Source organism: Odocoileus virginianus, chromosome 17 (genome assembly GCF_023699985.2).
Source record: "Odocoileus virginianus isolate 20LAN1187 ecotype Illinois chromosome 17, Ovbor_1.2, whole genome shotgun sequence".
Classification (NCBI taxonomy): Eukaryota; Metazoa; Chordata; class Mammalia; order Artiodactyla; family Cervidae; genus Odocoileus; species Odocoileus virginianus.
In genome coordinates, this window is record NC_069690.1 from 21,462,160 (window position 1) to 21,486,607 (window position 24,448).

Consider the following 24,448-nt stretch of genomic DNA (forward strand, 5'->3'; position numbering starts at 1 on the left):
TCTCCAACTCTGGATAAAAAGAGGAAAGAGGACTTACCTCCTCAACAGACACAGGTAGGATGACTCGACTGCAAGAGAGGGAAAACAGAGGGTCAGCCTGGGGCTCTGAAAGCATTGTCCTGGAACAGGATGTGGTGTTGCCTGCGACACTGCACTCACTGTCAGAACCCCAGCAGAGAACGGCCTCCTGAGTGCTTCAAGACTGGGACCCTGGTCCCATTCAGAAACCTGCGATTCAGTGCACACCCATCCCCTTACCAGGTACTTTCTAGGCCTCTGGCTCATGTTTGGAGCTGTCTTCTCCCTCTCCCCAACAAATACCTTCCCCAACAACACAGGAGGGTAACACAGGAGGACCCACCCCTGTACACTCTGAAGTCAAGACGGGGATTCAGGCCCAAACAAGCAGGCCCTGGAGACTGACATCTCTGGGGACCCCACCTCCCAACAGCAGCCCTAAACATGAAAAGTTAGGAAGAGGCCAAGCTCCTTGGAGCATTAATTACCCTAAGAGCACACGCCAACCATCTCAGGGCCAGATACTACAAGCCACTACCACAAAGCCACCAAGAGAGGACTCCTAACTCGTGTTCTGACCTCTAGAAGCTGTCCAAAGGCATCCCCACCCACTTTCTTTTCCTTCTTCTCCATTTCCATGACAACTAATGTTGCTGGGGGTACCGCCAGTCAATCACCTGATGGAGAAGCCATGACCAGCAAAGCCCCAGACCAGGCAGAACTCCACACACACAGACAGGGGCGAGGGGCAGGGCCCTGCTGAGGGTGGCTTGCATTTGTAACGCAGAGCAATGGCCAAGCCCCAGCTCAGAGCCCTGGGGTCTGAGAGTTGAGACAAAAACACCTGGCTGTATTCCTACCAATCAAGCCAGCTCCCCAGCTCAGATTCTCCAACCCCAGACCCTAGCTGGGAGCCCCTGGAGCCTCCTGCATCTTGTGTGTCCGTGCTCCTTCCTGGGCCGCGGTTCTGCCCATCGCGACCCTTGCTCCAGGCTGGTAAATAGCCCACTCACTATTCTCTAGTCCCGCAAAGGTCCCCAGACAGCAAGAGGCACCCAGAGGGGTCTGAGAAAAACATCTCAGTCAAGGCAAGGCACAGAGCAGGAAAGTAGCAGGAAAAACAACATGGGTTCCAAGTCTTTACTGCCGGCTAACTCTCCTCCCCTAGGATGACTCAAATAACGTAAACCCTGCAGGTTTTTGGAAGCTGCCCCTAATGCTCTCCTCCCATCAGAGACAGCTGACGGCTCAGAGAAATGCTTCCAACGTGGAGGCCACAATTTCTGCACCCTCAGAAGAAACTTCCTAGAAAACAATACACCTTTTATCTTCAAGAACAATGGTAAAAAAAAATCACATCCAAGAATTTGCAGAAATCAAATCATGGAGAATTTTGCGAGAGGAAGTGTTGGACAACCTTCAGTCGCTGGGTGGGCACTGAGTCTCCACCCGAAAGAGACCTGCATCAGTCAGTTCCTGACAGGATGCTCTGACACTGTGACAGGACAGCGGCACACCCAGATGCTTCTCCCTGGCAGCAAACCCACTTCAGCAGCAATAGGGTGCAACTGCAAAGGATGGGGCCACAGAGGCCGTGGGGGCTGGGATCGGAGCCTCGCTCACTTCAGTGTGACCTTCACTCACAGTCTCTCCAGAGCTGCAGCCACAGCCAAGCATCTCCGATGCCCCCTCTGGGCCCCCCTACCCAGGGATGCGCGCGCGCGCGCACACACACACACACACACACACACACACATGCCCGAACACACTCAGGGCACAAGTTGAGCAGGAAGGAAATGCAGATGCCAGGCAGGCTCTGTATCCCTGGCACCTTGGACCTTTCCCTGGCGGGCTTCAAGGGGAGGAGAACAAAGACTGAGAGGGGAAACTCTCTCTTCAAAACTCACTCAGATCTCTTCTGAAGGTCCCTTCCCTTCCCTGCCTGACCGTCTGCACAAAAACTACAGGTTTCTACAGATGCTAGGATTCGACTGGGAATAGACAAAAGAATCAGGACAGTAGGAAAAGTCTATCATCTGGACAGTCAAGATTAAAATTCAAAGTGCACCCGACCCTCCTCTTGCTGGCTTCCCAAGCAAGATTCTACCTTCTCACTACACAAAACTGCGCTCTGGCTGAATCAGCATCAGATTGGATGTCAAGTAACAGAGTGGAGGGACTTTGAAATAACGCTCTTCAGACGAGGTGTCAAGCTGCGATGACACCTGGGTCTCTTCTCTTTCCTATCCAAAACTCCACACTATGTCCTAAACATCCTAAACACCTCCAAGGAGCAGGCCAGCTAGAAGGGGGCAAAGTCCTTTCACTGACAAAATGGAAACAGCTCTCAGCACACCTGCCTGGCTACCAAGTGAGGTCCACCAGTTGCTCTCTACCCCAACATCTCCCACTTCCGGACACTTCCCACTTCCTGACTTCCTGGGCTTCTGGCTCAATGCTGTCCACTTGTCCTCGCCTCCAGGAAGTATGGTTTCCCTGAAAGTTCTGCACGTATACATCCAATCTCCCCTCTCCCCACCATCCCCCTGTCCCCAATCTCTCCTCTTGGAAGAAGAAGGGAAAAAGAAAAGTCCTAAGATGTTTACTTGGAACTACGAACTTCTGGAACGGATCGCTTCATATTTGAAAGACGTAGCAATCCAGACATCCCCACCTGTCATTCAGTCCCCTGTATTTCACGAGCAAGCCCATCTCCCTGCAACTCCTACCAGAAGTCACTCCCACCACCCCAACCCACCCTCACTACTCAGAAACTCCCTCACTCTTCACCACTTTTCCTCAGTCAATGGCTTGATGACAAATATCAATGTGTCAGAGCAATTTCCCCATCTCTTTGTACCAAGACTGAGAACCCTCCAGACACAGGCTGGCCCTGGCCACCCCCACCCCAACTCTAACAACATGTATATTTACTCACAATCATACTTTTTCCAAACTGTCTTCCTTCCTAACACCCTGGCCCGCTCCATCATCATAATCCTCTCACTTCGGCCCCTGACCAATATTTTCTGGACTCCTCACCCTAGTGTCCCTAAGTCCCAAGCAATCATCCTTTTTCCTTGAATACTTCCCTCCTCTGTGTCCAGCACTGAAGATACATGTCACATGGCCAGTCCCCTGCTATCTCCTCATACCCTTCCCTTGTCACTCAGCCTGGCCCGGACTCCCTAGTCCATTTCCTGTGTCTGCTTAACACAGTCCTTGCCCCGATGCCTAAGGCGACACTCCTCACACCCCAGGTGGCCCTCCACACTCCACCCATCATCTCAACTCCATTCCAGAAGCTGTCTTACCTGATCTCCCAGTGCCCCTTGGCAGTATTTTGGCCCAAACCCCTCCCCACCCCTGGCCCTGTCTGCCCTTGTCTAACTGTTCCTGGGCCACTCGGACAACTCCTCCCTCTGCCGGGGGTCCTCTCTGCCACTCCTGCAGCTCTGGATGGCCCTTTCCTCCCTCAGCCTCCACTCCAGGACCACCCCACGTCTCATCCAGCGCTCTCGATTCCTCCTCATGCTCCGTCCCGCTCTCACTGTCCCCTTGACCTCATCCCAGGCCTGCCTGGCCCTCTTTGTCCCCTCAGCCTCCCCTCAGGCCTACTCGGCCCTCGCTGCCCCTTGGGCCCACCTCAGGTGCTGTATCCCTCCCTCTCTACCCCCGTTCGGCCCACCTCCGGCCCTGGCTGTCCCCTCAGCCCCTGCTGGGCCGCCCAATAACCCATCCAGCGCTCTCCATGCCGTCGGGCCCCGTCCGGCCGCTGCATCCCCTCCGCCAGGCCATCAGCCTCCCTGGTCGTCATCCTCGACTCTCCCTCCCTCCTCGCTTCCGCACGGCCGGCTGGACACTCACTACTCCTTGAGCAGCACCATGTCGCTTCGCGGCTCGGCGGCTGCCTGCTGCCAGTCCAGCCTCCCGCCCGCTTCCTGATGGCCGCTCTCCCCGTGGCCCGGCCCGGCCCGGCTGCCTGTGCGCCTTCGTCGTGGTCTGCTCTGTCCCCGCCGCTCTCGCCGCGGTCGCCGCGCCGGCTCCTGCCGCCCCGGCCTCGCAGCCTCCCGCGCCACTGCCGACGCCGCCCGGAGCTCCGGTTCCGCAGCGCCGCGCGGGGGCGGGGCGTCTCTGCGGCAACCAGAGCGTCACGCGCCGCGCTGCGCGCTGACCTCACGCGGAGGCGGAGCCTTCTCGGGCCCGTCCCCTCCCGTCCTTAAGTGGGCCGCGGCGGCGGCCTCCGCGTCCCGGGTGGGTCCGCGCGTAAGCCAGACCCGAGCAGTAGGCGGGGCCGACACCCAGGTGTCCCGCAGGGTCCTAGGGTGACTGTTTATCTGCAGACGGAACAGATGCCACTGTGCGGTTGGGCCTAACCTGTTGTGTGGTTTGAGATCTAGGAAAGGCTGTATTAAAAAATGTTAATAATGGCCAAGTTTATGTGCACGTAAGGGCTTGACTCCTCACGACAGCTGTGTATCAGAAATGTATTATTACTGTCCCCATTGACAGGTGAAGGGGAGGCAGAGGTCAAGAGAGTAACTCAAGAAAAAAAGAAGAGAGAGAGACACTTGCTCAAGTCCAAAGCTAGCATGTGACGAGGCCGAGGTTTTTACCCTGTAGTCAGTAGTCTAATGTCTTTTATCCAAAAAGTTAGTTGCTGAGGGTCTGCTGTGCATCAAAATCTGTGCTTTTGTTGAGTGAGCAAGTGAAATGAAAGTGTTAGTTTCATTTCAGTCGTGTACGACTCTGCAATCCCATGACTGTAGCCCACCAGGCTCCTCTGTCCATGGTATTCTCCAGTCAAGAATACTGGAGAGTGGGTTGCCATTCCATTTTCCAGGGGATCTTCCCCACCCAGGGATTAAACCCAGATCTCCTGCATTGCAAATTCTTTACCATCTGAACCAACAGGGTAGCTTGAGTGAGCAAGACAGATATCATCTTGCCCTTAGGGAACTCAAGATCACCTGGGGGTGGTAGGTAGGTGGATGGAGGGGCAGCCAGGCAGTTAGGATGAAAAGGACTGTGAGAGGTGAAATACAGGTTTGGTTGGGGTCACACTGGGAAGGTGTAGTCAGCAAAGGCATTCTAGAGGAAGAAGTTCTAAACTGAACCCTGCAGGGGGCTGAGATGGGAAGAGGTATGGGGCAGAGTTGATGCATTGGCTGGGGGCCAGAGGGCCAGCAAGTACTTCAGGGAACCTGAAAGAAGTGACTGCTGCATAAAGTTTAGGGCTGAGGAGCTGTAGTGGGGTGGGGTGAGCAGAGTATGCAGTTTCTGGGGGTGCTAAGGTGTTTGGAGTCCATCCTCAGGGCATAGGCAGGCATATATGGGCTTTAAGCAGGTCGGGTGTTTGACAGCTGGGAGAAAAGGGCACTCAGGGAACCAGAGCAGATGCAGGGAAAACCTGCGTGAGGAGGCCTCTGCAGAAGTCCAGGTAGAGTTGGACTAAGACAATGATGGTGAAAGGGGAGGAAAGAAAGACAGAGATGGATTCAGGAGCAACTCAGCAGGTAAAATCAGCAATACTCTGCTGACTAGTTAGCTGGGAGGGTGACAGCAAAAAAGGAGGGATGAAAACTTCCTGGGTTTCTGGCCTGGGAATCTGGGTGGATGGCATCGCCTTCAGGAAAAGAGATCGAATGCAGATTTGCAGATGGGAAGACAATGGCTGAAACGGAGCAGGACCCTGTGGGGCCCTCCCAGGGACAGACAGTTCCTCTCTCTGTCCCCCATTTGCTGTTTGTAAGAGACAGGTGTTAATCAGCCTCGTACACCTTTCCTTGAGTTCCAAAGGGCAGATTCAAACAGTTGCTAATCCAAGAAGGGCGGGAATGCAGAAACAAAGGTGAAGCAGTAAAACAATATCTTTGAGTTCTTCTGTTGGAACTAAGGCCCCAACCCAGGTGGAGGATAGTAACTCCAGGCTTACCTGGAGCACAAGATTCCTGGAATACCAACCTGTTAGCTCATCACCAATCAATTAGAAGAAAATTATTTAATAATTGCCATGTGCTGGCTCTCTCCAGGAAGTAAGTAACCTGGAGCTTGCAGTCTAGTTGGGAAGGCTACATCTACTCATTCACTCAGTAAAATATTGATTGAAACCTTTGCCCTCTCCTGGGCCTTTTTCTAGTCACTCAGGATAGAGGGGTGACCAAGAAAAATAAAATCCTTCTGAAACAGGAGGGAAGGGGGCAGGACACAACCTTTAAAAGAATGACATAGCCATAGGACATGATAAAAACTGGTTAGAACCAACTAGATCCAAGATGGCAGAAGATCGGACTTCTGGTGGACCTTGAACCTCCTTATATGCTCATTATAAAACATTATACACTCAGTCATGTTTGACTGTTTTCGACCCCGTGGACTGTAGCTCGCCAGGCTCCTCTGTCCATGGGATTCTCCAGGCAAGAATACTGGAATGGGCTGCCATTCCCTTCTCCAGGTTATCTTCCCAACCCAGGAATCGAATCTGGGTCTCCCACTTTGCAGGCAGATTCTTTACCATTTGAGCCACCAGGGAAGCCCTTTGTAATTAATGGCATACCCACCAGTGCCTAGGCAGATCAAAGAGCAAAAAGTGGGCAGTTGCCCAATTCCTGGAAATCTCCCCCAAATAGTTGGAATAATCCTCCTCCTCATTAGCCTATTAAATTACCCAGTTCATAAAAACTACCATGTGATATTTCAGGAGCTCTCACCTCCTGAGATGACCCACACTCTGTCTGTGGAGGGTGTTTCTCTCTAAATAAACACATTTCTCTTTTATTTTTAGTTGTGTTGGGTCTCCGTTACTGGGTGCAGGCTTTTCTCTGGTTGCGGCCAGTGGGGGCCACGCTTCGCTGCAGTGTGTGGGCTTCACATTGTGGTGGCTTCTCCTGTGGCAAAGCGCAGGCTCTCGGCTCAGGGCTTCAGTAGTTGCAGCGCAGGGACTCAGTAGTTGTGGCACATGGGCCGTCGCTCCACGGCATGTGGAATCTTCCTGCACCCGGAATTGAGCCCGTGATCCCTGTGTTGGCAGGTGCATTCTTAACCACTGTGCCACCAGGGAAATGCAATAAATCCACTTCTTCCCTGTCATTTTGTCTCTCACTGAATTCTTTTTGTGTCAAGACATCAAGAACCTGAGCTTCATTCAATCCTCAGACCAGGTGGTGTTGTTTAGTCGTGTCCAACTCTTTTGGGACCCCATGGACTGTAGTCCACCAGGCTCCTCTGTCCATGGGATTTTCCAGGCAAGAATACCAGAGTGGGTTGCTATTTCCTTCTCCAAGGGATCTTCCCAACCCATGACTCAAACCCATGCCTCCTGCACTGCAGGCAGATTCTTTACCCCAAGCCACCAGGGAAGCCTGAGACCTATGTGATCTCAATGAAAAGACTGTGGGTTTAAGTCCCAGTCTCAGTTCTCAGCATGTGGGCTCAGGTCCCAGAGCTGAATTGTACAGTTCACTTCCCTTGTTTGGTGGGGTAAGGCAGAATATAAACAAATAACTTCCAGTAGAGGTGAAGGTTATGAAGACGCTGAACAAGGTGACTGTGGGCAGTGAAGGTGGTATTAGATGGGTGGTCAGGGAAGACTCTTAGAAGAAGCCATGTTTTGGGACTTTCCTGACAGTCCAGTGGTTAGGAATCAGTGCTTTCACTGCTGGGGTTCAATCCCTGGTTGGGGAACTAAGATCCTGTAAGCCACGCTTTGCCGCCAAAAAAAAATTTAAAAAGAAGAGGTCATGTTTAGACAGAAACCTGAATCAGAGTTGAGATGAGGGAGTCCGGAGGGCCCTGCAGGGCAGTGAGGGGAGTATAAAGCAAAGCAACCATTAAATTACCCGAGAGACACCTTCCATGTGGAGGAACTCACAGAGGGGAGGCCTCACACTTGCAGAAAACTGTATCAAGTGATGGAAGTAGCTGGCCATAAAGGTGACCATGTGTGACACAAAGAACAGTGGTGGAAAGGGTCCAAGGAGAGGCCTCCTAGGCTGGAGAGGTGTAGAAAGTGTCTGGGGACAAGGTGGCGATGAATATTTGGCTAGAAGAGGGGAATGTCATCTTTGTGGGGAAAGGAACGTGTACAAAGGGGAAGAGTCAGGGTTCTAGGTGGACAGAATTTGGGGAGTGGGGAGGCCAGGGTAGAGCCTTCAGTCGGAGCCTAAGTAGTTCATTGATAGACACACACACAGGCAGGACAGAATGTGGGGACTTGAGAGACAAGTTAGAGAACTGACCTTAAGGAATCCGCATTCCTCATTATTCAGGATCAACTTGGAGAAGGAAATGGCAACCCACTCCAGTATTCTTGCCTGGAGAATCCTGTGGATGGAGGAGCCTGGTGGGCTGCTGTCCATAGGGTTGCACAGGGTTGGACACAACTGAAGCGACTTAGCATGCATGCATGCATTGGAGAAGGATGTGGCAACCCACTCCAGTATTGTTGCCTGGAGAATCCCAGGGATGGAGGAACTTGGTGGGCTGCCGTCTATGGGGTCACACAGAATTGGACAAGACTGAAGCAACTTAGCAGCAGCAGCAGCAGCAGCAGGATCAAAGGCTGGCCAGATTTTTTACCACACCTGCTTCATTTCTTCTCTGAAACATTGTGTCATCTCTGCCCTCCATATTCCCACGTGCATCTAGAAACAGGGATATTTTCTTCTGAATCCATAATGCCATGATCATACTGAACAAAACTGGTCATTTCTTAATATCATCTCTTACCCAGTTCATATTCAAACTTCCCTAATCATCTAAAAAATATTATTTTAGAGTTTATTTTAAATACATTTGGTATCTGAACAATGTCTCCTTTTTTTTTCCCTCCACATTTTATTTTCAGGTGTTCTGATTCTTACATCTCTTCCTCTAGCAAGCTTTGCTTCTGGCGTACATAACAGTTAGGCCTGGGAATTTCCCTGGTGGTCCAGTGGCTAAGACTCTGCGCTCCCAACGCCTGGTCAGGGAACTAGATCCCATATGCTGCCAACTAAAAAGAAAAAAGATCGAATGTGCCCACATGCTGCAACTAAGACCTAGTGTAGCCAAATGAAAAAAAAAAAAAAAGAGAGAGAGACCTTACGTGCAGGGCCCACAGCACTCTCCAGGGTGTCCCACTGTGAGCCAATGATCCCACTGTGGGAATGAACCCCTGATGCCTGATGCCCTGGAGTTCCAATCCTCCCACTTCCTACCTGTGTGACCTTGTGCAAGTTGCTTAACCTCTCTGAGCCTCAGCTCCTTCATTTGTAAAATGGAGACAACGGTAGTGGCCACCTTGTGGACTTGCTGGATATCGGCAGATGAGGCAATGTGCATAAAGCAGTTTCATGCAGGGCCTGGCACATTTCTGAATCATCATTCTGGAGGAAGGGGGAGCTGTGAAGAAGGAGCCCTCGAGGCTACTTGTATATGCTCCCGGCTGAGCCGGCGAGAAGAACGTGAATCTCTGGTGTCACAGCAATCTTTCTGTCTCACGTGTCTCTCTGTGTCTCCCTCCCGCTATCTGTACCCATCTTTTCTCCATCTCTCGCTGCCCCTCTCTCCTTTTGTCTCTGCTCTCCATCTCTTGGTATCTCTCTCTGTTGATCTCTTATCTCACATCTAGAAGTCTCTCTGTATCTCTCTCTGTCTCTGCCTCTCCCTTTTGTTCTCTCTGCGCCCCTTCTGTCTCTTTCTGTTCCTCGGTAACTCTGTCTCTGTCTGTGCTCTCTCTGTCTCTTTAATCTCTCTTGCTCTCTCTCCTCTCTCTGTTTCTCTTTACCTCTTCCTGTCTCACGGCCCTCCTTGTCTCCCGCTCTCTGTCTCTTCTTCCCTGCCATCTCGGTCTGTGTTCCTGAGTTCTGGGGAGTGATCCGCTCTCTTGGACTCCCTCTGTCTCCTTGCGTCATCTTGGTGTCTGCGCCTCTCACAGTCCTGGCCCCCCGTGTGGATGCTCCTGGCTGGCTGGCCCTTCTTACCGCCTTGGTCGCAGCCACACCTGTAACCCATCTCTGGGTATCTCGGGGAGACCGTGTTTCACTGTTTCCATCCTTGGCTCGGTCCCTTCCTGCCTGCTGAAAGCACACTCTTCTCCCAGCCTTGGTCTCAGCCAGTTTCAGCCTCTTTTTGGTTTATTTCTCTCTTTCTCACTCTTTTTTTTTTTAAACAATCTTATTCATTTATTCATTTCTGGCTGTGCTGGGTCTTCATTCCTGCATGGGCTTTTCTCTAGTTGCGGTGAGTGGGGGCTACTCTCTAGCTGCTGTGTGCAGGTTTCTCGTTGTCATGGCTTCTCTTGTAGAGCACAGACTCTAGGGCGCATGGGCTTCAGTAGCTGTGTTTCCCCAGCTCTAGAGCACAGACTCAATAGCATGTGGGATCTTCCCAAGTCAGGGATTGAACTCTTGTCTCCTGCATTGGCAGCCAGATCCTTTACCACTGAGCCACCAGGGAAGCCCTCTCTCTCTTTTTAAAAACTTCATCCTCCAGTATTTATTGAGCAGCTATTCCATGCCCGGCACCATTTAAGACACTAGAGGTTATTGTGGCAAAGCAGCACCCATGCTAGCTTTCAGGGGGCATTTGTGATACTGGGGAGACAGATAGACAGGAAAGCAGACAAAGCGTGGCCCTGCCTTGGCCTTGCCCCCCTGAGCCCAGGAGTGCATAGACCAGGCTGGGCTTGTGAGTTTGGCGGGCTGCGCCCTGCGCTGGGCCTGATGATTCCTTGTCCCTAAACAGGGTCTGACAGTCGCTCTAGAAGCCAGACTAGAGGGTTTAACCACTTGCTCACTAGACAGCATTCATGATGCCCCAGGCTGGGGGAGACACAGGTAGAAAGAGAAAGTCCTGGAGAAGGAAATGGCAACCCACTCCAGTATTCTTGCCTGGAAAAGTCCATGGACAGAGGAGTCTGGCGGGCTGATGTCCATGGGATTACATGACTGAGCATGTGTGCACGAGGGCGGAGGGAGATGGGTTGGTAGCAATAAAGTGGTAGAACTGAAAAAAAAAAGAGAAACTCCCAGCCCACATGGGGCACAGTCCATACAAACACTGTACCAGGGGGAGGGAAGGAACAGTAGCACCCTGGACTTGACCTTCTCCCTCTCTCCCTGCCTCCAGCAGAGTTTGGCCTGCACGTGGTGAAAAGCCATTTGAGTAGCCGTGATCTTTAAAATAAGTTTCTTTGAGCCAACATCTGAAAATGGGGATGTTTTACATAAAACTCAGAATTCCCAGCTTCTGTTGTAAAAATCAGGAGATCGGGCAACAGTGGACTCATTCCCAGAGGGCCTTGAAAGGTTAGAGCAGTGTCAAGGCTGTTCTCTTAGCTGGGGCTGTGGCCTCCAGGTCCCTGTTGTGGCCCCAAGTCCTCTTGTGTCCCTGGCAGAGAGGTCACTGACCAGCGGCCCCTCTGTCATCATGCTGGGGTTCTACTTATACTGGAAAACTAGTTCTCCACTGTGTCTGCATCAAAAGCGGGAAAATGAAGGTCACAGAGCAGGGATGTGGTGGAGCATGGCTTTTAAGCTTGCAGTCCTGATGAGTAGATGCCCTCATGAAACTCCATTTACCATCTCTCCCCTGTTTCATGCGGGGTCCTACCCCATCCCCACCTGGCCCCCGAGGCCACCTACCTCCCTGCCCCGGGCCTCAATGCCCTCCACCCTAGAGGGCTGGGAAACAAGCTTCAGACACCAGGCTATCCTCTCGCCTCCCTGGTGATGAGGGTCTCCCTGGGGCTTCTCTGAGGAAGCCCAGTGGCTCTTCTTTCCTGCTGCCTCTGCCCAGGGCCCAGCTTCGTGGGAAACCCGTAGGAGGAGCAGGTGTGCCCATGACCGCTGACTCAGGACAAAAGCCGAGGGTCAGGGGTGAGCGCCTGCCTTAGAACTGGAATTCCCAGCTGCCTTGGGCTCCCCCCACCACCCAGAGGTTCCCCTCCTCGGTCCCTCCCCCAGCTCCGGGGAAGGTGACTGCAACCTAGAGGAGGGGTGGGGGTCAGGGAGCACATTTCAGACAGGCAACGGGCAAGAGACAAGTGGCAAGCGAATGTGTGACTCGGAGAGAAAGAAGACACAGCGGCCAAGGAAGAAGCAGTTCTTAGCCATTCTCGGCAGACATTTATTGAGTGCTTACTGTGTGCCAGGAAGTAAGCCAGGTGCTAGAAACAGCGAAGGGCCAGGAAGAGTCAGGGTCAGCTACCGTGTTGTCAGTGACAACACATTGACCCCAGTTGACATGGGAACAGATTAACCCTTCAGGCACCACTCTGAGGGCCGGGCTGGGTCCTCGGACAGAGCCTGGACCTTCCCACCCAACAAGAGAGATTCAGCGAGGCGTGACCCTCTCTCTTTTTGTCCAAGGAGAGGTAAGCTCCCACATGCTCCTCTAAATACGTTCACACCCGATGTGCCTGGGATTACACCCCAGACTTCGGCACACACATGCACACAAGAGGCACGCTAAGCGGTTTTACAAGGAGGTGGCGTGAAGGTGGTGTCCACAAGCCGTGCTCTGAGTCACCCACCTCAACACAAAACTGTCAAGAGTGCCCGAACATCCCCCATTTAGAGATTATCTTGAGAAGCTTTTTGGCCAAGTCTCTTACCAAAACGTGAAAGACGTCAAAGTGAACAGGGGGACAACTTCTTAAGGCTTTTGCTGAGAGAGGGTGGTCCTGAGAGGGGGAGGGATCAGAAGAAACGGACCTCACTTCCTTTACTTGGCCACAAGTCCCAGTCAGAGCTGCCTGAAGTCTGTCCTGTTACGTGGGCGGGGGAGGGGGGTGGGGGTGCTCCCTGTCCCGTGCTCTCTGCCCCGCTCCAGGGTCAAGTGCCTACTAAGTACCAGGTACAATAACGTGCAGCTGCTTGACGTCCATGTCCACCGAGTCTCCCGGGGCGGGGGTAACACTTCCATTTTACTGATGAGGAAACTGAGGCTCAAGACTTGTCTATGGTCATGAGATAATAGGCGTGGTGAGGCCTCTAACCTCTACCCTTCCCTCATCGCCTCCCCAGCACAAGGAGATTGAGTCTTACTCTGGGAACGATTAAGCAGCTGGAAGCCCTGGTTTGGTCTTGGATCTGCTTGGGAGGCTGAGAAAGTGTGACTCCAGGGCTGGAAGTGCTGCCTGCAGAGACCAAGGGTACAGATGGAAGAGGTCTGCCCTGCAGTCGGCCACCCACGTGGAGGACGTGGCACCTCCTTCCTGATGTGCATCCTCAGCCCAGCGTTTGGGGTGAGTCAGGGGGTTGGGGACAGGCTCTGAGCCAGTCCGCTCACCTTGACCCCACCCCCATCCCAGGGAGCCCCACAGCCTGTGGAAAACCCACCTCCTCACTTTCAGGGTCCTGGGCTCCTAATCCCAACCCCATAGTTAAGACGCTTTCCTGCCCCAGAACTCACGAGAATCCATTGTATTACCCCTCAGAGGGAGGGAAGCTGTGGATTAAATAGCCCCAGAAGCCTGACTCTGTTGAGAAGACTTCTCAGAGCTCAGAAGCCAGAGCCTCTTGCCATAGCGGGCCCACAGCCTGACCCCTCTGAATCACATGCCCCTGGTGCATATCTGTTTAAAGTCACACAGATGGACGTGCAAATGCATTAACCACCGCCCGCCCCCCACCCCTGAGGACCTTCCTGGGGGTCCAGTGGTTAAGACTCCAAGCTTCCAGTGCACGCGGTGTGGGTTCAATCCCTGGTAGGGGAGCTAGGATCCCACATGCTGCGTGGTGGGGCCAAAAGATAAAACAAAAAACAACTCCCTTGGAGAAGGGAATGGCAACCCACTCCAGTATTCTTGCCTGTGAAGTCCCATGGACAGAGGAGCCTGGTGGGTCCGTGAGGTCGCATAGAGTTGGACACGATTGAGCGACTAAACAACAACAGCATGGATTTGTCAGTTTCTGTTATGTGAGTACCGTAAGAAGCTGAAAAATTCAAAGCATTATCGTGATATAAGAAAAAACAAAACTCCACTGGGCCAACTGAACGTGTGCGCGGTTGTCTGGGACGGTCCTGCGCTCCCAACGATGGCCACCTCCCCACCCGCAGCGTGCCTGGGGCCTAGGGCAGTGGGAGGCCCTCGGGCTTCACAGCCCAGGGCCAGAACAAAGAGGGCTTGAGTTCTTTTCACCAGGCTGACGCTGAGTACAAGAGGGAATAGGAGATGGAGCAAAACAGAAAGGAACCCACAACCCGCAACCCCACCTGTGGACTTTACAAGGGTGGGAAACTTCCTGACGACAGGCCCAGGCAGCAAGAGCCGCAGGCAGAGGCCAGAGGCTTTGGAGGAAGCCAGCCACAAAGGGTCACCTGGACGCAAGTCCCGGGAGACAGAGAGGAGGGGGCTCCTGGGAACACTCCTGAGGCTGGCCTGACCCTGCTTCTTGCTCCAGTTGAGCAAGAACTCAACTGGACAGGGCACCACTGCCTGCTCCTTCCTTCCACCAGGAACCTGGAGAACCCGGGGGATGATGGAGGGCCCAGGCCATTGATGACCGCTGCCTTTGACCAGCCCATGGTCCCTTCCGCATCCCAGGGCACTCCTCTCGTGGCTGGGGGTGACCAGAGACTTCCTCCCCCAAGTTACCGCCGGCCTCTAGGGCCAAGATGACTCTACTACGTATAGCTCACCCCACTCTCTCTGAGGAAGCTCTTGGCTCCAAGAAAAGAACTCGCCTGTGTGTGTTTCCCTTCCTCAGGCTGTTTCGTCTTGATCTTAAGGCCTGGCGGCCCCAGGCTGCCACTCCGAGTGGACTGTCCTGATCTAGAGGGCCGTGGCTGCTCCAATGATTAGGACCATATGCGAGTGCTGGCTTTCACCATGAACAAGTTAGTCCACCTGCTCAGGCCTCAATTTTCCCAGCTGTAAAATAGGGAGGGGAGTGTCTCAACTCTGGGCTTCTTAGCATGCCTCAGTGAGGGCAATGGGGAAATATGTGGCCCATCAACCCTGCAGGCAGAGTAAAATGACTGGCAAGGTAGTGCGTGGGGGGTGCGTGGCACATGTGGACCCAGACCATCCGGTACCCTGCCCTCATTTTCATGTCTCTAAGCCCCATACACTATTGGCTCCGGACTGTTTTCCACCCTGAACTCTGGTTTCTCAATGCCTGCTTCTTTCCATAACATGTACACCCCCTGCAGGCAGGTGGGCGAGAGAGAGAGGCTGAAGCTCCCACTTCAGCTGGGCTGGGGAATGCTGGGCACAACACAGGCTGTGTCCGCATGGCCTCAGCACACTTCCCAGTGGGAAGGACCCTTGCTAATCAGCACTGCCCCAAACTGCACTCCATTGTCAGAGGGTTTCAAATGTTGGGGGGGGGGGGGCACCAGAATCACCAGGTGGGGCTAGCAAAGAATAGACTTTAGTTTCCTTCTAGGTCAAAGGCAAGACCCAGGGGCTATGTTATTAACAAGCACCCCAAAAGCTCCTACTGCAGGTGGTCATTGGGCCCCACTCTGGGACGTGGCTGGGATTGTTAAAACCACTCCCCAGCTGCCCACCACACCCCTCTGGAGAGTATAGCCCACCAGCACTGAGCTAACGTGACCTTGTCCAGCATTTCCCAAATCTGACTACAAATCTTTTTTTAAATTATGTATTTGGCTGCACTGGGTTCTTAGTTGGAACATGTGGAATCTAGTTCCCTGACCAGGGATTGAACCCAGGTCCCCTGCATTGGGAGTATGGAGTCTTAGCCAATGGACCACCAGGGAAGTCCCAAACTTTTCTTAAAAATTAAAAATAACCTTAACATCTCCCAGAACGAGCATTGTTAGGAATGTTTTGGGAGAAATGTTCATTTTGCACTCTCTCCTTTTTAAAAAAAAATGTTTAAAACAAATACCTGCTTTTGAGTATTTGAGTGGATGAAGCCTAGGGAGATGAGGTGAATTTCAGGGGCTCAACTGTGACCAGCAGCGCAGGTCTGGGCCTGCATCTGCCCCTTCCTGTCACCGCCCATTCCTCCTGCCACATCCTGCTCCCGCTGTCTTTGAGGCTGCGGCTGGTCTGGGGTCACCCTGCGTCCTGAACCCAGGAGGAAGCCCAGGTGTGGCTGAGGGTGACAGGAAGCCTGAGCAGGGATGAAAGGGGGTCTGGATTAGCCTGGCTGGCTGGGATAAGCAGCAGAGGATGGGGTGGCCCACTTCTGCACAGGCCTGGTGTTAGGGCTGGAGCAGGGGAGGAAGGTCTTTTCCTGGCCCACTGCCCCCCCAAGACGGCAATCACACCCAGAGAGAGACAGTACCCAGAGCCGGCAGCTGGGGACAACTGGGGCTGGTCAGTGGCAGAAAACTTTGTCCTGCTTTTTCTTTTCAAGCTCAAAACAGGCACATGGAGTCATGAATTGATATGCTAGAAGGGGGCATCCCTTACCAGTAGGGAAATGGATTTATTGCTTTATAAAAAGGAGTCTGATAAAACTTAAAACAAATAACCTAAAAACCCACCCACCCCTCTCAGAACTCCTAGGAAGCCTCAGACACATTTCTGAGCGCAGTCAAGGTGGGTGAGTTGGTAAGCCAGGCCCGCCTGGCAGAGGAAAGGTGGCCTTGCCCGCGTTAACAGTTCCAGGGCCCCTGGGAGTCTGCCAGCAGGGGGCACTGTGGCCCTGTAGCCTCGGACAAGCTCTGGGCCCTGAGCAGGGCTGGCTCCGGAGTGCTGGGCTTGCTGCGGGCCTGGCCTGCTGGGGGCAGCTCTGGGAGGGTAAGTGCAGACACCCAGAGCCCCACCCTGCCACCACCCCCGCCCCACATCTCTCATACACAGCACATGCACACACAGCCCACACATCCACACCCCCAGGCCTCTCACAAATTCACCTCCCCGCCCAGGCCTGGACCTCCAGGACTGTCAGCTGCAGCCTCACTTCCACCCCCCACAAAAACAGCTGCGTGTGTGTGTGTGTGTGTGTGTGATGCCCAGCTGGTGCCCCCTTAATTCCCTTCAGGTCACAGCCTGGACAGAGGGTGGCGGTGGAGACCTGCCCCCACTCAAGCCCTGAGGGAAGAGGGGAAGGACCACTCCCTGGCCTTGTCCATGGCTCCCACGTGACCATCCCGCCCTCCAGACCCTTCCCAGGCTAAGCTGGGGTGGGGGGGGCGCTTCCCCACAGGCCTCGAATAGGAGGACAGGCCATGGACAGGCCACAGGGGGCTGGAATCACAAAGGAGTTAGCACCAACAACAGGAAGCGGGTCCTTCCTTCCTCAGGCAGCTCAGACTGGCCAGGGGAGGAGGTGAGGGGCCAGGCCGGGGGTGGGGTGGGGGTGTGCAGACAGTGCAAGCCTTTGTCCTCAGGCAGGCGTGGTCGGTGGACATGCAGCTGAGGGGCAGGAGGCAGGCAGTGGATGGCAGACCCCTCTGTTTTGGCTAGAGGCAGAATCCGGACACACTTCAGGGGAGAGGGTCTGCCAGCCTGGGGGGGTCCTCCTGGCTCCTCCCGCAGGCACCACAGAGCCCCGAGGCTCAAGGGCCCCTGAGGGTGGCGGAGTGAAGTCCAGAGCCTCCCTGCCTCCAGCAGGAGGAGAAGTGCGTGTCTGGGCCCTCTCCTGTCCGTCTGTCCACCGCAGAGCTCCGAGGCAGGACCAGGGCCCTGGGAGGGAGCGTGGACTCCAACACAGTGAAGGACAGGATCCTGGGGTTGGGGGCGGGCGGGAGTGCGTGGAGGTCCTCTGCGGGGGCCGGGGGGGGACGAGGACTCTGCGAGTCACTGAAGCGAGAGGGCAGGAGCCCACGATCCCGAGACGGCAGGCGCTACACAAAAGCCTCCCGGTTGGACGAGCCGTTGAGCTTGAGGAAAAGCTTGTCATCCTCTCTCTTCTGCTCGAGCTGCCTCTCCAGCTGGCGCCGGTAGCAGATGAGGTAGAGGGGGAGGCAGAAGCCCAGCATGCTCAGCACCAGCAGGCCCACGTTCACCTGGGGAGGCAGGGACGAGAGTGGCCGTCACGAGGGGCAGGGACCACAGCGCGTGCGGCTGCCGTCCTTGTGGCGCCAGACCCTTCCTCGCTCTCAGGTTTGGGGTTGAGGCAAAGGTCACAGGAGGGGAGAGGAAAAACAGAGGAGGAGTGTCGGGAGGTCCGAGGGCCTGTCATTCCACATTCTCACATCAGGATTCCCCAGTGGTCCACGGGCCACACCAACGTGCTGATCTGAAGGTCCAGGGGTGTGGTGGGATTGGGACAAGCTCACAGCACCCAGTTATGAATCCCAGCCTCTGGCAGGAGGGGTAGGGACAGCAACTCGGTTCCATTTACCCCAAAATCAGGTCCAGAAAGGACACTCTTGGGAATTCCCTAGCAGGTCCAGTGGTTAAGACTCGAGCTTCCACTGCAGGAAGTGTGGGTTTGATCCTTGGTTGGAGAACTAAGATCCCATATGCCACACAACATAGCCAAAATAAATTTTTTTTTAAGAAACAGATAGAAAGGATACTCTTCCTCTCCTGCTCCCCAGTCTATTCATAGGGATCCCTGAACTGACTCTAACCAAAGTTCCAAACTGCCTGTCCTGGGGTTCTGGAACACGTTGTGATGCCTCCTGGCTCCCAGTCAGCAGAGTAGAGTGGATGCCCATAACCCAGTGCCCCCCGCCCCCCACCAACCCTTCTTACCCATAGAGGGTCTCCCTGGAGGGGACCCATCATAGCCAGAAACAGGGGCTGCTGCAGAAGAGCGAAGAGGGCGCTGATCAGGGACTGCAGGCCCGTGAGGCTGCCAAACTGTGTAGAAGGGTACCTGACAGGACAGGAGAGAGCCTGTCACCGCGGGGGCCGCTCTCCCGCTTCCCAGATGCTCCTCAGCCTCGGCCTGGCCCCAGCTGCCGGTGCCTCCAGGCTTCAACTTGCGGTGTCAGAGGAGACGAGGGAACAGCTTCAGAGGACAGGCGGGTGTCCATCTTTGGACTGCTTCGTGCTGAGCAGTTCCACGCAGAGAATTTCCCTTTTAGACTAGCATGAAGCCCCTGGGGCCCACAGGTGTCTGGCTGAGCCGAGTGGACAAGCTGGCAGGAGTCTGTGGCTCAGGAACTAGGCCCAGGGAGCAGGTGGGAGGCTGGGCTGGGCTTGGCTGCACCCTCATCCAGAGGAGCGTTGTATAATCAAGGAAACATAGTATCACAGCCCTCGGGCCGACTCCCTCAGACTCTGCCAGGGTGGCCTCAACTTCCTCTAGGCCTTGGGGGGTGGGTGGCTCAGGCAGGGGTGGAGCATGCAGACCTGGAATGACCCCCATGGGATGCTCTTGGGAGCCAGCAGAGAGTTTTGGCATAATCTCAGGACATAAGGCATTGTGGCTTAGCAAGGAATGGCTGCAGGAATGAGCCTGTCTTTGTTCAGAGAGAGACAGCGGATGGTGTTTGGGTTCTGGTGGTGTTTGAGCCAAGCCCCAGCCTGAGGAAGAGGAACAACTAAGGTTCCTTAGGTGTGTGTGGCCTCTTGAAAAAGAAGGCAGGTTTCATTTTAGCCAAGGCCTGAGAAAACTGCAGGCAAACCAGCCCTTTGAGGCCCTGGGTGGGCTCTGTTAGGTACATTCTGGGCTCAGTTATTTATGTTGCTGCTGCCACTGAAGGCCATTTGAAAGTCAACATTCAGGTGTACACAGCCAGAACTCAGCCCTGCCCTTCCCGTGAGCAGTCAGCAGCAGCCGCAGGACTCAGCTGAGCAGCAGCCCCTGAGGCCATAATGATACTGAGCTGCACCCTGGCCAGGTGAACTGACTTCGTGTTAAACGCCAAGGCTTGTGGGCACCCAACCGTCTGCCCACTGACCCCGCTCCCGCTGAGTATGGCCTTCTCCTGACACACCCAACAGAAACCCTAATATCTAAGGCAAGAGGAGGAACCTCAGCTGGACAAGATGGTCCCCTTCAGGCCCTCAGCCCCACCTGGAACCTCCCTCAGGTCATCCATCCCCTCACCCCCGGCCACCAGGCCACCAGCAGCTCCTAGGACTTACACTGCAGCGTACAAGCCCCCGACGGCCGAGTGGATGAATCCTCGCACAATCGTGTGCAGGATGAAGGAGAGGATCTATGGTGGGGAAAGTAGAGTGTGAGCAGGAGTCACGGAGGGTCTCCTTTTGTCCCCCTGCCCCAGAGCTCCCAGGGTCCTGAGTGGTGGGAGCACTGGCCCAGGGAGCCAAGTGTCTGAGTCGTGGAGCTGACACCTGGAGTCGGCTTGGCCAGCTCGCCATGGCCAACTCCTGAATGCCAAGAATTCTGAGCCACTTGTTCAACACAGTCATTACTAACAACTCCACTGCATTAAAGGTACAATTTAATTACAAAAGACCCTTGGACAATGTGGGGAATTAGGGGTGCTGACCCTCTATGCAGCCATAAATCCACATTAAACTTATAGTCTGCCCTCTACATCCACAGTTTCATATCCCCGGATTCAACCACATGGACCATGTGGTAGGTATTTACTATTGGAAACAGTCTAAGTATGAGTGGAACCGCACAGTTCAAACTTGTGTTGTTCCAGGATCAACTGTACATTGAAAACTAAGTTCGTGAATACTCAAAGCCCATCACACCCTAATTACTTTATTCTGTTTTACCATTACCTCTAGTCTTAAGGTTTCTTGAGTCTACTGCAGATATTGGGTTGGTTAGGGTTTTCCCCTGAACATCTTAAGGAAAAACTCTAACAAATTTTCTGGCCAATCCAATATATGATGGGCTTCCCAGGTGGCACAGTGGTAAAGAATCCACCTGCCAATGCAGGAGATGCAAGAGACATGAGTTCGATCCCTGGATCGGGTAGATCCCCTGGAAGACGAAATGGCAACCCACTCCAGTATCTTGCCTGGGAGATTCCATGGACAGAGGAGCATGGTGGGCTATAGTCCGTGGAGTCGCAGAAGAGTAGGACATGACTTAGCAACCAAGCATGCATAATATATATATGATGGAGTGTTATTGTATGTCTTTCCAACTCCACAGTCAGTGACAATGGACAATGTATTGTTTGATACTAGCCATGATGAATGCACTTACACCATGGAAATTGCCAAACATGACAAACCACTACCCCACTCCCATCTAGAGTCTGCTATTAAGTGTATGTATGGACACGGCACTAGGCCGTGTAGGTCTCTAGGCCGTAGGAGGCACTCATCATCACTCCCGCCTTTTTGGACCTGAGGGCCATGCCCTGGTCTCCCAGCCTGGTCCTCCAGGCCCTGCTGGCAGATGGCTGTCCCCTCTCCTCTTACTCTGCCTTCCTAAGGAAAGGCCACTGCTGGCAGCCGAACAGGCCCTTGTTAACGATTCCTGAGAGCCACGAGCTGTCTACTTTGCTGCCGGGACCCTTTGTTTGTTCTCTGCACACAGCCCTGTCATCAGGCGCAGCAGCCAAGCCCTGTTTCCGGGAATGTGGGCGGCGGAGGCAGTGGGACTGCTCTCTGTGGTGCTGTGAGAGGGCTGTGCCCGAAAGCACACACATCCTTTACAGGCTCCCCCTTTCCACCCCAAATGCCTTGCTGCCTTTTCACAACTTGCCTTTCAGTAAGAACTGGTTAAAACAAAAAGCAGATCGTGGTCCTCACTGACCACTGCTCCACAAGTGGACAAGGTGGTCAGCGCAAGGGTCTGCCGGTCTTGCAGAGAGGGTCACCACCGCCAGGAGGCTGGGAAGGCACCAGGGGTGTGACGGCACTCCCATCTGGAACCGGCGTCGGTCTTGGGGGTTTACTCCAGCTGCACGCAGTGCGGGCGCAAACATGCGACAGCACCCGTGGGTGGTGCACACCTGGGGTGCCCTGAACTGCTACATGTGGCCACTTGCAGCAAGGAAGGGACTCCTGCTTTCCTCCTGGACTTGGTCCAAGACACCACCTGGACTCGGGTCACACCCATCCGGGAGCAATGCCGTCACTTCCATCCCTTCCTTCAAAGTTCATCAGCTTGAGGACTGGAACTAGAACCCTTCTGTGGATCTGAGGGTGGAGCCAGGCAGGTAACACAATCTACCTTTCTCGAGCTCTCTGCCCAAAGTCAGGTTCCAAAAGTACTGGAAATCTTGTGCAAAGGAATTAAACTTTTGAACCCGGATACCAAGAGCTCATCATCAGAGGCTTTCTCTTGTGGCCGTCCTGAACCAGAAGAGCAAACGCTCCTATCAATGCCACAAACTGGCCAGACCTCTTAGGATGTTAGATCACAGCTGTTTGAGCAAAGGCAAAACAATTAGCTACACAAATATACCACATGACTCCGGAAATGGTAAGATGATGGTATTCATGGTGTGTAAGATGCCCCAAGACCAAGAAGAATGATACACTTTCATAGGGAAGGGTCTACTGTGAAAGGAAATCTCAGTTCCATTTACAGCTTGCTCTTAGAACTGTGATGCTGGAGAAGACTCTTGAGAGTCCCTTGGACTGCAAGGAGATCAAACCAGTCAATCCTAAAGGAAATCAACCCTAAATATTCATTGGAAGGACTGATGCTGAAGCTGAAGCTCCAATACCTTGGCCACCTGATGCCAAGAGCTGACTCATTGGAAAAGACCCTGATGCTGGGAAAGATTGAGGGCAGGAGGAGAAGGGGGCAGCAGAGGAAGAGATGGTTGGATGGTATCACTGACTCAACGGACATGAGTTTAAGCAAACTCTGGGAGACAGTGAAGGACAGGGAAGCCTGCATGCTGCAATCCATGGGGTCACAGAGAGCTGGACATGACTGAGCAACTGAACAACAACTCAGCATTGAGCACAGAGCCTAGCTGATAGAAGGCCCTTGATAAACCAGGGTGGGCTGGTTGATTGGTCTGGCTGGTTGGATTAAATGAACGAAAAGTCACTGTTCTCTTTGCTAATGGCTCCCCCAGGAGACATCAGGCCCTCTCTCCCTCATCATTGCATCCCCCACACCCACCTGGAGAGGCAGGTTGGGAATGAGGCAGGTCACCCCGAAACCCACGAGCAGCAGGTTGGTGAAGGCGAAGGCCCGCATGGCATTGGTGATCTTCTGGATCTGCCGGTCCCGCTTCTTCTTCTTCTTCTCACCTCTGTGGGGACACAGAGCACGGAACATAGGAGCTGGGGTGGGCTGAGGGGTGAGGATCCCTGGAGAACAGACTCTCCTAGGACGTTAGGCCTGGGGAGTCACAGCTTGCGGACAATGCAAGACCTAGACACCACGGCCAGGCAAGTGTTAGCTGGGGACTGCAGGGGCTAGACCATCATGAGGAACACTCCCCACAGTGACCCTCTGGACTGAGCGTGGAATGTGAACCTCAGTGGAGAGGTCAGACACGAGAAGATGGGCATCAATACCCTGCATTGGAAGGACTGATGTTGAAGCTGAAACTCCAATACTTTGGCCACCTGATGCGAAGAGCTGACTCATTGGAAAAGACCCTGATGCTGGGAAAGATTGAAGGTGGGAGAAGGGGACGACAGAGGATGAGATGGTTGGATGGCATCACCGACTCAATGGACATGAGTTTGGGTAAACTCTGGGAGTTGGTGATGGACAGACAGGCCTGGTGTGCTGCAGTCCATGGGGTCGCAAAGAGTCGGACATGACTGAGTGACTGAACTGAACTGAACCCTGCACTATTTCAGCGAAGACTGAGGTCAGATCCCCAGTGATGGGGAGGGAGGAGGAGGTGGCACTCAGGTCAGGATGTGGCAAAGCCTCCTTCACTGCTGGCTCCAGCTTCACCCAAATCCTGCAGGGAGCTGATGCTAAGCCAGAGAATAAGCCAAATAAGGGAGCAAGTGGGGTTCCCCTTGGGGGGCAGGAAGGAGTGAAGAAGAAACGAGCATGTGGCAGATGGAACTGGAATGGGCACCAACCGCCTTCTGGCTATAGGACCTGACCTAGATAACAGAGCATCTCTGTAATTATCTCTCTGTGAATTCACTACTACTGATTCCAGTCTCACCACCCACACAGATGCCCCATGGACAACTGCATGACATCCAAGGGCTCAGAGATGTGCAGGGAGGCCCAGACCCACCACTTTCTCCCTGTGTGACCTCAGGCAAGCCACTCCAATGCCTAGGTTCAGTTCCCTCATCTGTAAAATGGGTATAACTCATCAAGGTGTTGGGAGGCTTCCCTGAGAGATTCTGCATTAAGCGCTTGGCACAGGGCCTGATACAATCAAGAGCAGCTTATTATATTAAGGTGGAGTCAGAGAAGGCAGCATTTAACTCATCCTCTGATCTTACAGCCCAGCCCTTCTATAAAGAAAGGTCTCCGGTTCCTCCTTTAATTCTCACAGTCATGAACAAAGCTATTAACACGTCTTAAGGTTATAGCTGTTTACGACTCACGCCCAGTGAAACAGGCCTTGCAGGCAAACGGACCACTCTAAGGCTCTCTGCCCTTGTGCTAATTGTGCTGAGGATCTGAGTGTGGTCCTAAAGGCAGGTGTTTGAGAGTTACCAGCCTGGTTTCTCTCCTCTCTTCTACCTTGGCGC

General features: G+C 53.7%; 2 protein-coding genes across 6 annotated transcripts in view; both read right to left on the minus strand.

Moving 5' to 3' along the window:
- PITPNA (phosphatidylinositol transfer protein alpha) overlaps positions 1–4,162 on the minus strand; it is a 36,193-nt gene extending 32,031 nt beyond the window's left edge. The window contains exons 1-2 of the mRNA XM_020909819.2: positions 3,886–4,162; positions 38–68 (exon numbers count right to left, since the gene is read on the minus strand). Of these exons, the coding sequence (XP_020765478.1) occupies positions 38–68; positions 3,886–3,905 (51 nt within the window). The 5' untranslated portion in view covers positions 3,906–4,162. The remainder of the gene's footprint in view (positions 1–37; positions 69–3,885) is intronic.
- Positions 4,163–12,096: 7,934 nt separating this feature from the next.
- Positions 12,097–24,448, minus strand: part of SLC43A2 (solute carrier family 43 member 2) — a 43,084-nt gene continuing 30,732 nt past the window's right edge. For all 5 annotated transcript variants that reach the window (XM_070478834.1, XM_070478835.1, XM_020909817.2 and 2 more), the window contains 4 exons: positions 22,893–23,025; positions 19,967–20,040; positions 18,626–18,749; positions 12,097–17,931 (listed from right to left, as the gene is read on the minus strand). In XM_070478834.1, the coding sequence (XP_070334935.1) occupies positions 17,770–17,931; positions 18,626–18,749; positions 19,967–20,040; positions 22,893–23,025 (493 nt within the window). In that variant the 3' untranslated portion in view covers positions 12,097–17,769. The remainder of the gene's footprint in view (positions 17,932–18,625; positions 18,750–19,966; positions 20,041–22,892; positions 23,026–24,448) is intronic.